The 15,107-nt window shown below is 32.6% G+C and overlaps 1 protein-coding gene across 1 annotated transcript; it reads right to left on the reverse strand.

Annotated features, from left to right (window-relative positions):
* Positions 1-6,232: 6,232 nt before the first annotated feature.
* LOC113230343 (cystathionine gamma-lyase-like) lies at positions 6,233-13,287 on the reverse strand. The gene is made up of 8 exons (XM_026464236.1): positions 13,136-13,287; positions 12,781-12,933; positions 12,293-12,489; positions 12,093-12,183; positions 8,656-8,923; positions 7,847-7,999; positions 7,511-7,685; positions 6,233-7,441 (listed from the first exon to the last, which is right to left on the reverse strand). The coding sequence occupies exons 2-8, from the start codon at positions 12,931-12,933 to the stop codon at positions 7,282-7,284; spliced, it is 1,197 nt and encodes a 398-aa protein (XP_026320021.1). The 5' UTR covers positions 13,136-13,287; the 3' UTR covers positions 6,233-7,281.
* Positions 13,288-15,107: the final 1,820 nt, after the last annotated feature.

The following is a 15,107-nucleotide window of genomic DNA, read 5'->3' on the forward strand; positions in this document are numbered from 1 at the left end:
GAATTTTCGCAGTATCCATCTTTCTTGTCTAAATTGAATAACAAAAACAATTGAAAGTCGATATTCAAATGTTTCAAATTAAAAAAAAAATCACAGAAACCATTTGAAAAAAGTTTCATTCGAAAACCTCAAACCATGAAGATTCTATGAAAATTCAAAGAACCTATTGCAATAAAACGGCAATTTCATACTTTAACCCCTAATATTATGTAATAAACAAATAATGGATGTAGGAAATGGTACAGGGATATTCAAGAGTTGATTAAAAAATTCAGAGTGATCATACTGTGGACAACAAAAAAATATATGATTAAGATCTCCATACTCGCCACGAGAGCATAGAGGATCTGTAACAATATTAAATTTATATAACTGCGCAGGAGTATTAACATGGCCAAATAGAAGTCTGCTAATAACAGAGGTGCTACGTTTATCAAACAGTAACTTAGTAAACCAATGATTATCAGGAATGTACTCTTGTACCAATCGATAAAAACTTCCCTTTGGAAGTACTATGGACCCAGAACTCATTACATACTTCATTTAGTTATACTTTCGGGACACTAGCCAAATCGTGACAATAATTGTTGTAAAGAAATATGTCACCATCTTTGTTAGCCAGTTGGTCTGCTTTTTCATTTTCACGAATACCCACATGACTAGGTATCCAGGCAAATACAACTTTATATCCTTTAATGAAGCATTGATGAAGGAGCTCTCTGATGTTAAAAATGATTGGAGATTGTTTATGACATTTAAATGGAAAGCGAGACAGGGCCTGTAATGAACTCATTGAGTCACAAAATACAACAGTCTTTTCAAGCTTGGCGAGAAGAATATATTCAACAGCTTTAAAAAGGCCATAGCATTCTCCCGTATGAACCGTCCTTTCCGGGGGAAGTTTGACCTTCTGAACCACTTTATATTGAAAATGGTAAACACCAACACCTACGCAACTATTATCAGAATGTTTGGATGCATGTATAAATATGTATTCCCAATCAGCCCATTTACTATTAACAATAGAGTTAAATTCAGCACTCTGATTAAGATCATTCTTTTCAATTCCTATGTTGTATTCAAATTGCAAGTTTATGCGAAGAGAACTGTAAGTACATTCATATAAAGGAAGACGATAGCTTTGGTAAGTAGGAGCGTTGATGTTTTTAAATTTTCGGTAACTTTGAACTAAACAAGGAATATTCATACGGGAGTGCGAGGGTCGTATTCCAGAACTCTACTCAATGCTCAAGTCAGGATTTGAGCATACTTGAGTATGATTTCAAGCACTGGAAATACGATCCTAATGGCAAGGACTTGAGTATGATTTTCAGTGCTCACTGCAATACTCAAGTCCTGACTTGAGTATTGAGTAACTTCTGGAATACGACCCTGATTGTTGTATTTTTGAAAGAAACGTATTATGCGTTTTTTCTAGTTGGAGACAACGGAAAAAGAATCTATTGCTAAGGTACTGTCTTCTTAGAGACAACGGTGGTTCACAACATTCAATCTGTAAGCAATTAATTGGGCTCATCACACAAATCTCCTCGCGCCTGTGATCAGTCTTAAGGCTTTGCACTGGACATTATTCAACTTTCCAAAGGCAGCAGCATTACCTGGATGTAGGAGGTAGGTTCCATAATGTAGAACGCTTCTAATTAGGGCGTTGTATAGGAGTCTCATAGTAACTGGATGGGCTCCACACCAAACACCGGTTAGATATCTTAAAATATTTAAAATCTGTTTACACCTCATCGTGACATATTCACAATGAGGAATGCCTGTAAGTTTAGAGTCCAGGATTACCCCCAGGAATTTAGTATGGTCTTTCAGTGGGAGAGGCGTATCACCATAAGATATATTTACTAATGATGGAGAACGTTTTCTAGAAAATAAAATGACATTACTTTTGGTTGGTGATAAACCTAACCCGTTTCTGTCTAGCCAATTTTTTAAACATTTTAAATCCTCAGATAGATACTCACCTATTTCTTCAACAGAATATCCAAACGTTATATATATTTGGATATTCTGTTGAAGAAAAAGTAAATCGTCCGCGTACTGAAGGACATTAAATTGTTTAATAGAGCATTCTAAATCAAAAATATAAATGTTGTATAAAATTGGACTCAGTACCGAGCCTTGAGGCAAACCTTTCCAAACTGTTCTATTTATAGTTTCGTTTTGTCCTAAATGTACAATGTTATAGTGTAGAAATCTCTCTGATAACATATTATAAATAAAATTTATTAAAAGGGTTGGAACATTTAGCTGCTCTAGTTTACTTTAAAAAATTGTAATATTTACGTTATCATATGCCGCGGTGATGTCAAGAAATGTAGCTATTAAGGAGTCGTTGCTAGAGAAAGCCAATCTGTGTGTGGTAATGGTTGACAAACTGTCAAAAATACTTTTGCCTTTTCCCGACTGTGTTTCAAGTTCAACCCTGACGTTGCCGAAATCGTTGCGCAAAACGGCGGAGCCATAGATACAAAAGTTGAAGTTGAAGTTGGCCGTTAGTTAATAAACAATTGTGATGAATTGTGTTCTAAGAACCATTCAAGGCGATTTTTAGCTAAATGTTCATATTTTAGCTAGAACAGAAGCTAAAGCTATTGATCTGTATGATGACGGATCTGAAGCTTGTTTATTTGGTTTCAATAAAAGAATTAAGGACTGTGTTCTCCAAGACTGAGGAACTTCGCCTGTGAACATTACTGTATTAATCAAAGAAAGATAGTATTCTAGACAAGCACTATTTGAATTAGAAAGAAAAGAATATGGAATCCCATCTTCACCTGGCGCGGAATCTTTAACAGTTGACAGAACGCCCTTTAACTCGCTCATGGTGAAGGAAGACTTAATGTTTATAACATTGTTATTGTTACTATCTGTTGATGGCAGAAATGGAAGTGGTGAGGGGATGATCTGTTCTGAAACTGAGGGAGGGGCCAAGTGATCCATGATCTGTTCTGCATGAATAATAGAAAGACTATGTTTTTGAGTGGAATGAAAACCAGATCTAAATCTTCTGATATTCTGCCAAACAATGGAAGAATTTACACTGGGATCTAATGAGGTGCAAAATCTTTGCCATCCTTCAAATTTTTTCTTATTGAGCAGATTTTTTTTGTAGCATTGGCAATTAAAATATAGTTAGTAAAATTGTTATCGGTCATAGAACTACTATATTGTTTTTCGGCCTCTTTCCGCTCTTTTGTTGCTTTGGTGCACTCATCATCCCACCATGGTTGGGAAGGAATCTTACAAAAGCCACTAGAATTCAGTGGGAAGGTTTTGTCAGCTGCTTCAATCAGAAGTTTGGCCAGCCTATCAGAACAAGCTGACACATTGGTGTATGATATTACAGGCAAGACTTGTATCAGCTGTTCAACATTATTTTTAAATAAGTCCCAGTTGGCATTAATAATCTTATGTTTCAGGCGACGTTGTTTAGATTGTATAAAAGGTTTTTGAAAGGGAAGGTAACAATTAATGGATAATGATCACTGCCATAAGTAGAATCACTGGGGAACCACAACAAATCAGAAGCAAGATCAGGTGTACATATAGATAAATCAGGGGCACTTAAGTTTTCCCTAGGCCCTGTAATGCTAGTAGGTGAACCAGTATTTAAAATGCATAAATTACGGCTATCCAATAATTCTAATAATTGTTCCCCATAGTAATTTGAAATAGAAGAGCCCCAAGTCATATGGTGAGAGTTAAAATCTCCTAAACATACAAATGGTTTTGGTAGGGAGTTAAACAGTTGATTAAGATCATTAAATATATCATTATTGGGATGGGCAAAGTATATAGAAATGTAACAAATATTATTTACTGTTGCAGCTAGAGCAGAGATATCATAATTTAAATAAGGGAGAGGAAGAGTGCTAACTGTAAAACAATCTTTGATGAATAAGGCGACACCGCCAAACCCATCAGGCCTGTCAGACCTTACACAATTCAAGCCAGAAATGTTGATAATATTTTCCTGGTTCAACCATGTCTCTTGGAGATATACAATAAAAGGTTCATATCTATTAATTAGAGTAATTAATTCATGTTTCTGGTTTTTTTTATTACTGCGACAATTCCACTGAATTACTGTAGCTTTGTGATTCATCGATGAATGCAAGGTAACTAATATATATGCAACGTTGGAAGGTGATACTATATTTGATTGAGCTAACAACTTTGTTAATGCATTAATAATATCTGATATCTTTAATATTATTATCATTATTTATCAAGGTCAAGATTCTGGTAGAGATGGTTCTCTTATAATTTCATTGTGGGCTTTGCAATCATAACCTTTAGAAGAAGTAGGTGGTGTCCAAGGTTTCTTGAACACTGTGTTCCTATATGACTGATATGGAGATACATTATTAGTGGGCGCAGTGCTAGAATAAAGTCTATTGGATGATGTGACTTTGAGAGAGGGAGAAGATGGCTGAAGTCAGGCATGTATGACATCTTAGATATAGGCGGATGCAACTTAACAGCTTCCATGTAAATGAAACAGTTTTCGCTCATGGTTTCCTTTATACTTTTTTGTCTGTTATACTCAAGACATTTTTTATTTATTGCTTGGTGATGACCATTACATAAGCAACACCAGTAATCTTCCTCCTCAATGTCACAACTGTCACCCAAATGTCCTTGTCCACATTTATAACACTTTGGTGTGGAACGGTATTGATTTTTGACATGACCGAACCTGCAACAATTATAACACTGCACCGTAGGATAGATATACAGATCAACAGGTAGAGCTGTATAGCACATGTATACTCGGGTTGGCAGTACTTGACCGTCAAATGTTGTAACACTGGTACCTGTGTTTACAAATTCCCTTCCATTATTATTATTGGTAACTTTTCGTCCAATTCTTCTAGTTTTTATTATCGTGGCACAATCTAAAGGCACAGAAATATTAGAAATTATTTCTTCATCAGTCCAACCAAGCGGGACTCTTCTTACCACTCCCATTCTGGTGACATTAAAGGTTGGTATAAAGGCTTTGTACTTTTCTGCAATGAGACTTTCGTCCATCATAAAGTTATTAGCATTGGTGTAATTAATGAAATTCAAAGAAATACGATTTCGGCCTATTAGCTTCAGACTACCATTTACTATGCCTTTAACTGCTCTTCTTTTTAAGAATTGTCCAAATGTTACTGGGTGTAAAGTAGTGTCACTATTAACAGATAGAGTTTGTTTTTGAACATGGACTACAAAAGGAGTTACATCAGATGCCTGATAGTTAGAACGGCCAATAGGCATCGGTCGATTCGTCTCATTATCAATAATTTTATTGGAATTATCTGCATTATGCTGAGATGTCATATCAACTCTGTTAGTTATGTGCGGACTGGGATTAGACCATGTAATATCTTTTGTATAAGAATTTTCATCAGATTTATTCAATGAACATTGACAAACAGTATTGGCATTTAATTTATTTGATCCACTCCGCCTTCTATTTTTATTACAAGTTGCACAAACAACGCGAGAAACACGTTTACGTTTTCAGTAAACGAGTTGTTTGAGTCCATAGATGACTCAAGAGCATTTACTAGCATATCTATTGGAGTTTGAGCCACTGTATCATCTTCATTAAACGCATCTTGAGACACCAAAGGAAGTGTCCCTCCGGGGTCATCGGGCGGATCGCCCATAGTAACAAGAAAAAATTAAAAACTTACGAATATATACAGCAAATTACACACGATTAAATATAAATATACAAAGAATTAATACTAATATATACACTTATAGTACAAAAACCAATCCTTTTTTAGAGTTTTAAGTAAATTTAAAACTTGGAGGATAAACTGCGCCTTCGCACGAAGTTTCCCGCCCTTTTCTCGTAAGAAGTTTCCCTCGCTTTTTTCTTCATTCAATTTTTTTTTGTTTAGAGTCTCATAAAAAATAGAAAACCGGAACCGATTAAAAGTCCTGAATGTCCGTTATTTCTATTTAATATTATTATAAATAATATATATATATAGAGGCTCAATGTAAACTAGGCATTAATCAGTACGATTATTAACTGAACACTTGTAAACTTCAACAATAAATTTTATATATTTATAATAATAATAATCGTACTGATTAATGCCTAGTTTACATTGAGCCTCTGACATCTTAAAGCTGTCACAGCATTATGCTGCTAAATTGGTGCGTTGAAAACAGTTTTGTGTTATGGGAGAAATAAATTCACCACAGAAATGATACCAATTAAATTGGTTCTACATTATTCTATTTATTTGTATGGTTACTGTATGTTAACTCTTTTGTTGTTGTTGTTGACTCTTGTTTTGTTAACCCTTCAATACAAATTACTAAAAATGTAGTGTCGTACATTGTAGAATTACAATCATTCGTAATAAAAGTTGAAAAAACGTTCAATTTTCATCTTCACTCCATTTCCACATAATTTCCTATGTAAAAAAATGTACCAAATGCATTCTACGACGGTTTCCCGTTATCAATAGATGCTAAGTATTTGGGAATAAACTAAAATAAGAAACTAAAAACATAAAATAAAAAGAATGTTGTATTTTGTGTGCACAAGCATAATTAATATTGTGAAAATAAAATGTAAACATGTTAAAAGGCAATAAGGCCGATAAAAACACAATGTAAGCAGTGTATATTATTCAGAAGTAGCAAACGTTCGAATATATTTACATGGATAAAACTGATGATTATTCAAAATGAGGTAGAAAATAAAGGTAATTACATTTACTTTATCAATATTTAAGAGTCTCTATGGTTACAGTTTACACACTTAACCTCCTTGTAATGTTATTAACCTCATTTGATCTATGCTAATTCATTCATTGTAGGTACACATAAAGTCATTTCATACTGAATTGAATTTGCATTGCAGTAAGTTTGACAGTTTGCATCGAAATCGAACTCGAACGTTAGACCACTTAATTAAAATATCAAATACAGCAACAATTAGGTACATAATTATTATTATACATTTTAACATGACATTATACATATTTTATGTATTTTTTAACAAAATAGTAGATTGTTAAACGTTAAAAAAATCCTTTCGTAAATATGGCTAAAACATTGAAATATATATTTTTTTATAAAAGCTGGTACTAAAGTGACGTCCTTTAAATAGGTTTTGGCTAAGTGCATAAAATACTATTTTCCTCTAATATAATATTTATTAAATTGCTTATTAAAGTTTTAACTTGATTTTAGGGTTTTATAAGGATTGTGATGTAATATTGAATCTTAAGACTAATATCACAACTCGTTGCTTTGGAAAGCTTCTTTAAAGGCTTGTTTTAAATCAAAAATAAGATCATCTGTGTCTTCCAGACCCACGGAAAGTCTAATAAGAGAATGCGTAATACCCAGTTCAGTTCTTTGATCTTCAGGTACTGATGCATGTGTCATTACAGATCTGCAAAGAAATAATATAATATAGAAATAAGATATGTAATTTAAACACATACTAACATTTAATACTTACGGTAATTCTGCCAAACTTTCATATCCGCCTAGACTTTCAGCAAGAATAAAAATCTTTAAGGAACTCAAAAATGCACGAGATTCTTTTAGATCTCCGGAATGCCTAAAACTGAATACTCCTGAATGTCCAGTCATTTGTTTCTTAGCAATTTCATGTTGTGGGTGCGACGAAAGTCCTAAAAAAAAGTTGTCACCTCATCGATATTTGAAAGGTTTATTCGTTAATTTGACTGACACTGGCGACGATCGCCATAATTTTTGTATTCTTATAAAACATACTGGCCCAAGTCTAGTGGACGTCATTAAGGAAATAATAAACGGAAATTGAAAAAAATACCGGGATGTAAAACTTCAACAACTTTTGGATGCTGTTCCAACCACTTTGCTATGATCAGTGAAGATTTCTTGTGTTGTTCCATACGAAGCGCTAAGGTTTTCAAACTTCTGTTTACCATGTAGCAATCGATTGGTGACGGTACAACTCCCATCGCTGTAAAGCAAACAGAAGCTAGGTAGGAAGCTAAAGAACAGATATACCTTTGCACGTTACTATTACACCTGTCCGTCGGAGTCCACTCGAACAAAGTATGCAGCAAATCCAAGTAACTAAATATTGACTGAGAAATCAGAAATACCTAGCTTGTTTGTTTTTAATTCAATTCTATAAACTATTTTCAAATATTCTTTAAGTTATTTAGGTTTTGATATTATATTGATTTACAGAATTACATAAATTGCAATAATAATAATACTATAACTCGTTCATTTGTGATAATGCAAAATGATTATATCTAGTGAATAGTCGTCATGATATATCATGCAATATATTCTGTGAAAATTAACAACAAAATGACGATGAGATTGAGTCATCAATAAGGAAAATACTCGCTAATAGCCAGGACAGTTGACATAAAAAGAATATTATATCAGAAAAAATTGCATTTTAATATTGGTCACATATAAAACATTTCAGCAAAACCTGTTTGCTACATAGTTGAATTCTGTGACCTGACGGAATAATAAAGGATGTTTACTTGACCAATACGTGCAAGTTGACTGTAGTTAGTCGTAGAATATCCTTATTATTGATTTGACAACATACAATGAGAATCAAGAGTACGTCATTTTTCAAATTGATAGTCATACCGTTTTGCAAAAATCGAAGTCTTTTTTCAAGGTTGTCATCATTTAGTACAACTGCTCCCATAATGACGTCAGAATGTCCATTCATGTATTTGGTCAAAGAATACATTGACACATCAGCTCCAAAATCCAAGGGCTTTTGTAAATAAGGAGTTAGGAAAGTGTTATCTACGACGACAATGATGTCGCCATGATTTTTTGCTTCTTTTACGATTGCAGGTATATCCACAACTTTCATAAGTGGATTCGTTGGTGTTTCTGCCCAGATCATCTAGAAATAAATAAATTCGAACGAACTTTTGCAATAACGTATCGCCTGTTATATGTTGTAACAAGTATTTGCGTTATTCATAATTTTTTTTATTATAGTTACCATTTATCGTATAATGTTTACAATAAAAATAAAACATTTCTTTGATAGTCACACGAGATTAACGAAACAAGCTGTTTCTATTGCGAGTATCGATATCGTCTTATCACCGTTGTTTAACTTGACTTTAGTTTCGCTCCTCACGTTTATGATGAAATTTATTGCTTAAATTTGATTAGTTACGTAACTCTGCTCTTTTCGTTATGATTGTTGTATATCTACAGTTTACGCAATTATGCTCTAATTGCGTAATTTTACGTATTCGAGTACTTTTGCTCTGATTTTCATTTATCTGAGTGTTTTTATTACTCTGAGTACTTACTCGTAATTATTCTTACTAACGTGGAAATTCAAAGCAAATACTTAACCATATAGGTCAATCAATCGAAAAACGTTCAATCGAAATTCTTGTGGTAAATTAATAAATTCTTGTTATTTTAATAAATTAACAACTAATAACCAGCAAGTCATTTAGTTATGGCGATATCGCCTTGGATGACAGCTGTTGATTTTGGTTTACCACGTGAAAATATAATTTTCTTTTATAGATCAAATAAGTGCGCATTTGACTTCCATCTCACCTAGCAATATACCACAAAAAATACCTATATAATGCCTATTGACTTGAAAAGTTCGAAGTTATAGCGTTCGGGGAACAAGTCTGCTGTTAGAGGATTCCATTCCAAAATCGTACGCCATATAAATGTAGAAGTGTAAAGCTTCGTGGAATATCCACAACATAGGAATGAAACCCTAACTTACATTCGCTTATTCCCATTCGTCACCACTGGATTTGTTTCTAAGGTCGACAAATGGGAAAACAATGTACAAAAACAGCCCTTACTACCGTACAATAAAAAATATACAATAATATTTTACCTAATAGCTCCTGACATAAAAGAAGCAAATGATAATTTATTTTTTTTAATTTAAGAAAATATTTAACGAATGAAAGCTATATAAAATTGAAGAACATAGAAAATAAGTAAATAATTAAATAATGTAAAAATATTTCAACAATTACACTCCAAATGAACACAATGAATCAAAGTATAAATACTTAATAATTAATTGTAATGACTATATATGAAAATACATGTAATTTCTGACGAATTCATAATATTTATTAATAAGTATATTATATTATCTCGACTTTCTCCATGACGTTTTTTGCTTTAGTTTTAGAATTTATTTTTACATCAATTTTAAATTTTGTCATTTTTTGTTTACGCCTCTTAATTCCTATTCAAAATTTTTATTTTTTTATTATAATTTCTTATATTGCATTCAATATCTTGCTTTGCAATGCCCTATTCAGGGTCATGTACTACACTCTAGTGGTAATGTAACACATTTGAAACACCTGACTATGTACATGTGACAGTAAATAAATACAAATCCAAAAACAAACCATTGTGACCAGGCGGTGACAAACGGGATTAAAAAAATCTCGGTTGTTGCCAGTGGTGATTTCCAGTAGCGACAAATGGGAAAAAACCCATATGTTACCGACAAACGGGATAAAATAATATCAGTTGTTGCCAGTGATGATTTCCACTGGCGACAAATCTGAAATACCCCATGTTACCAGGTGGTGGTGGTTACAAATGGGATAAAACGATCGGTTGTTGCCACTGGCGACAAATGGAATTTAAAATATCCATAAGTAGTTACCAGTGGTAAGAAATGGAATAAAAATCCCAATTAATGTTTGTTTATTGCCGCCGATATAAAATTCGAGTTTAATTATAAAAATTCAGATCTTATTTAAAAAAATCAGTCTTAAACATCAGATATTTCCAATACCATACAATAATAAAAATATCACAGTAGTAATGACATCATTTACAATTATTCAGATAGCCTGGATACTATAAATATAAAACAAGAGTTAAAATATAAAAAAAGACTAAACTGCAGTGAAAATACTAAACATCAACTACATATATTTGTGATGTTTAAGACTGATTTTTTGATAAGATCTGCATTTTTATCTTTAAACTCAAATTTTATTTTACTGCCTTTCGATGTTGGCAATAAACAAACAATAATTGGGATTTTTATTACATTTGTTATAGTTAAAGAAATATTATTTGCATCGATGAATGTTATCTCTTGGAAAGACTTATTCTTTCGATTACAATGGAGTAATGAAACAATTAACACTTATTTTAATTTAAACGTAATGGAGTTAATGATCTTAGTCAATCGTACGAGTCATGAGTGCGTTAAATGCTTTGTCTAAATTCTAGTTTTAATTATTTATTTACTCATCAGGTCGTTTTTTTATCTTCTTTTTTATTTTACATCGACATTGATAAACTACCGACTGCCAACTTTTTTCTTACTAATTCAACAAAGTTAGTTAAATATTAGTTTTCCATCCTCTAAGAATATTACCAAGTTTAGAAATAAGTGTTTATGTGGGTAAGTATTTAAACTAGTTGCTTGCACTATAGATGGACGGCACATGCGTCAACGAGACAGGGGGTCTACCCTCGATCTCTGACCGAAACAATTACTGCTAATAAGCGAAACTTGATCAAATGAAAAGACGCGTGATGCGAATGAAGCTTCATACTTGTCTTTTAATTTTGTCGAATATTACTTATTTCACAGTAATTGTTTCGGACGGAGATCGAGAGTAGACCCCCAGCTCACTTTTTTGCCCTGTTGTATTCTAAGGACAAGATGAATCGGTCCAAATAATATTTCGCCAACTATACAACTATTACCACTGGTAGCTACTGGGATCTTTTAAATTCTGTTTGTCGCTAGTGGCAACAACATAACTTTTTATCCCATTTGTCACCACCTGGTAACATATATGGGTTTTATTTTCCCATTTGTCGCCAGTGGAAATCATCACTGGCAACAACTCAGATTTTTTTATCCCGTTTGTCACTACCTGGTAACATATGGGTATTTTTGCCATTTATCCACAGTGGGAACAAAGCCAGTGGTGACGACTGGAAATAAGCGCTTACATCTAGTTACTCGACGATGAAAGGGATGGCGAAATTATTTCATCCAATTTCGTCGCATAATTTCCGTGATTTATTATACGTACTTTTGTATTTTTCTTAAATTCCTTCTTAAATTTTTCCAAGTTTGTAAAGTCAGTAAAAGACACTTCTATTCCCATTCTCGTCGCTACATTCCTAAAAAGTAATATTATGTTAAAGAAATACTTTCTTTAATGGATATTTGTTAAATAAGCAGGAATTTTACGATAAAATGAACATTTTGAATGAAAATTAGAAATGTTACCTAAAAAGTCTATTTGTACCACCATAGACATCATCGCTAGAAATTATGTGATCACCATTGCTTAGCAATGATATCAGTGTAGTAGTTGTACCAAGACCAGAAGCAAAAGTGAAACCGTATTTTCCTCCATCAAGTGCAGCGAGACATTCTTCTAAAGTGTTTCTTGTTGGGTTTCCCGATCTACCATACTCAAATCCCTATAAATGAGGAAAATGGTCCTTATTATTTTTCACTTCTATGGCACCTCGTCTGTTAAAACTTTAGCCGTAATTTAACTATGAAACCTACAAGAACTCATTCATTAAGGATATATATAAATATTTACTATAGAAGTAAAATGCGGCGAAAAAAATAAACTAAATGAATAATTTTTGTTAACTTATACTTCTGACAAATGATTAAATATAAATTAATCACATATTAATCAATGGAATCAATTTCAATATTTGCAGCTTGTAACCTATTTATAAACAGAACATTTTACTTACGGTGTGTTCGGCCGGTGCTGGTTGTTTAAAAGTAGTGGATGTTACTATGGGTGGAACAACAGCTGCTGAACTCCATTTTTCCGGATCTTGCCCAGCATGAATAGCTATAGTTGCAAATCCAGGCTTTTGCTTTAGAAACCCTTGGTCTGCCATCTGATTTCACAAAACGTATAGGTATTTAAATAGTCGACTCGAAAACTGGCACATTTACCATGTGTAAAAATTGTATTGCAAAAATATTTAAAGTCAAGGTTATGGTGTAGTGGCAAACTATGCTATAATTACATCATTCTGGGTACTAAAGCATAATTTTAATGTTATGATTATTTTTAAAATTTTAAATCCACATACTAACCTTAGTTACTTTCACTAATGACCACGTATTGTGTTGCAACCTAATTGTTTTTCGTAATTTAATACGAAATTTCACAGCTTAGTTATTTTAGCACACCGGCCGGGTTGAGATTTCAATACGTAGTGAAGCACAGACTATTAGTGAAGTGAACGTAGGCGATCATGGTGTTGCTGTTTATAACACAGCGTCTGCAGAGTGAATTAAATTTTAAAAATAACCAATCAAGCTTTTTAAAGCATTGTCATCATTCATTATTACTATGAAACAGAATAGAAGCAGAAATATATAGATATTGTAAATGAATTTCGTATTAATGCAAGTTTTTTGGTATTTCCGGTTTTTGAATCGTCAATTGGGGTAACCCTATTATACGTTATGTTCGTTTTTTATTTAATCATATATCCATAATAATTATTATATTTAATTCTAATAGTTTTAAGTGGCACTATGTTATTCTTAATATTTTTTTATTATATAATTTTGTTATTTTAAAATTAATCACGTGGATCACCGTGGCCGAGAAATACAATATTTATTTTTTTAGAGGACATTCATACAATTTAAACTCATAAATCTATTTTACAAGCATTGACTATTTGTAAGTCAATGTTTACAAGACCAATTATTATTATTGAATGGCCCGGATCAAGAAATCACTAAATCCATGAAGGGGTTTTGTACACTGCCAACATCATTTGTGAAAATTTAACATTGCCCAACGTTTAGTCTCACCCTTTTTTTCTAACAAGTCTGCCATGTTTTAAAAAAATGATAAGCTAAACTCCCATATGTCCAATGAGTTGACTTCAAGAGTGCTTTAAAGTATTCTAGAACTCTACTCAATGCTCAAGTCTGGACTTGGGTATGATTTCAAGCACAGGAAATACGACCCTAATGTCAAGGACTTGAGTATGATTTCAAGCATTGGAAATACGACCCTATTGACAAGGCCTTGAGCAGGATTTCTGCTGACTTGAGCATTGAGTAGAGTTCTGGAATAAGACCCTAAGAGTCGTATTCCAGAACTCGACTCAATGCTCAAGTCAGGACTTGAGTATTATTTCAAGCACTGGAAATACGACCCTAATGGCAAGGAATTGAGTATGATTTCTAGTGCTTTTCTAGAATAAGACCCTAAGGGTCGTATTCCAGAACTGTCAAGGACTTGAGTATGATTTCTAGTACTTTAAATCATACTCAAATCCTGACTTGAGTATTGAGTACAGTTCTGGAATACGACCCTTAAGTGGGTTTAGGATTTAATTATTTAATTCAATACAGATAAGTATATATTTATTTGTAATATTTAAATATATTTTATAAGTTGTATTAAAAACATGAATATTAAAAAAATGTATATTAAAATAATAATATTTGTGAATAAACATATAAAATCAGAAAAAAAATCATGCTCGTGATAAAAATAAAATAATAAATAACTGTTGTAAGTTTAATTCGTCGCATAATAGTGTTATAGATGTCAAGACAGTACCTGCCTCTTGCTAATATTATTTTTATATTTATTTTAAGCCATACTTAGAGTCGTATTCCAGAACTGTACTCAATGCTCAAGGCAGGATTTGAGCAGATTTGAGTATGATTTCAAGCACTGGAAATACGACCCTAATGGCAAGGACTTGAGTATGATTTCTAGTACTTTAAATCATACTCAAATCCTGACTTGAGGATTGAGTAGAGTTCTGGAATACGACCCTTAAGTGTGTTTAGGATTTAATTATTTAATTCAATACAGATAAGTATATATTTATTTGTAATATTTAAATATATTTTATGAGTTGTATTAAAAACATGAATATTAAAAAAATGTATATTAAAATAATAATATTTGTGAATAAACATATAAAATTAGAAAAAAAATCATGCTCGTGATAAAAATAAAATAATAAATAACTGTTGTAAGTTTCATTCGTCGCATAATAGTGTTATAGATGTCAAGACAGTACCTGCCTCT

The sequence above is a fragment of the Hyposmocoma kahamanoa genome, unplaced genomic scaffold (genome assembly GCF_003589595.1).
Source record: "Hyposmocoma kahamanoa isolate Upper Pololo Valley unplaced genomic scaffold, ASM358959v1 63, whole genome shotgun sequence".
Classification (NCBI taxonomy): domain Eukaryota; kingdom Metazoa; phylum Arthropoda; class Insecta; order Lepidoptera; family Cosmopterigidae; genus Hyposmocoma; species Hyposmocoma kahamanoa.

Excerpts from the sequence above, each read along its gene's own strand:
- LOC113230343 (XM_026464236.1), bottom strand. The coding sequence starts at position 12,933 with ATGGCAGACCAAGGGTTTCTAAAGCAAAAGCCTGGATTTGCAACTATA. Across the intron at positions 8,000-8,655 it reads ACTTCGATTTTTGCAAAACG|CGATGGGAGTTGTACCGTCA; the intron begins GTATGACTATCA and ends TTTGCTTTACAG. Across the intron at positions 7,686-7,846 it reads TGTTGAAGTTTTACATCCCG|GACTTTCGTCGCACCCACAA; the intron begins GTATTTTTTTCA and ends ACTTTTTTTTAG.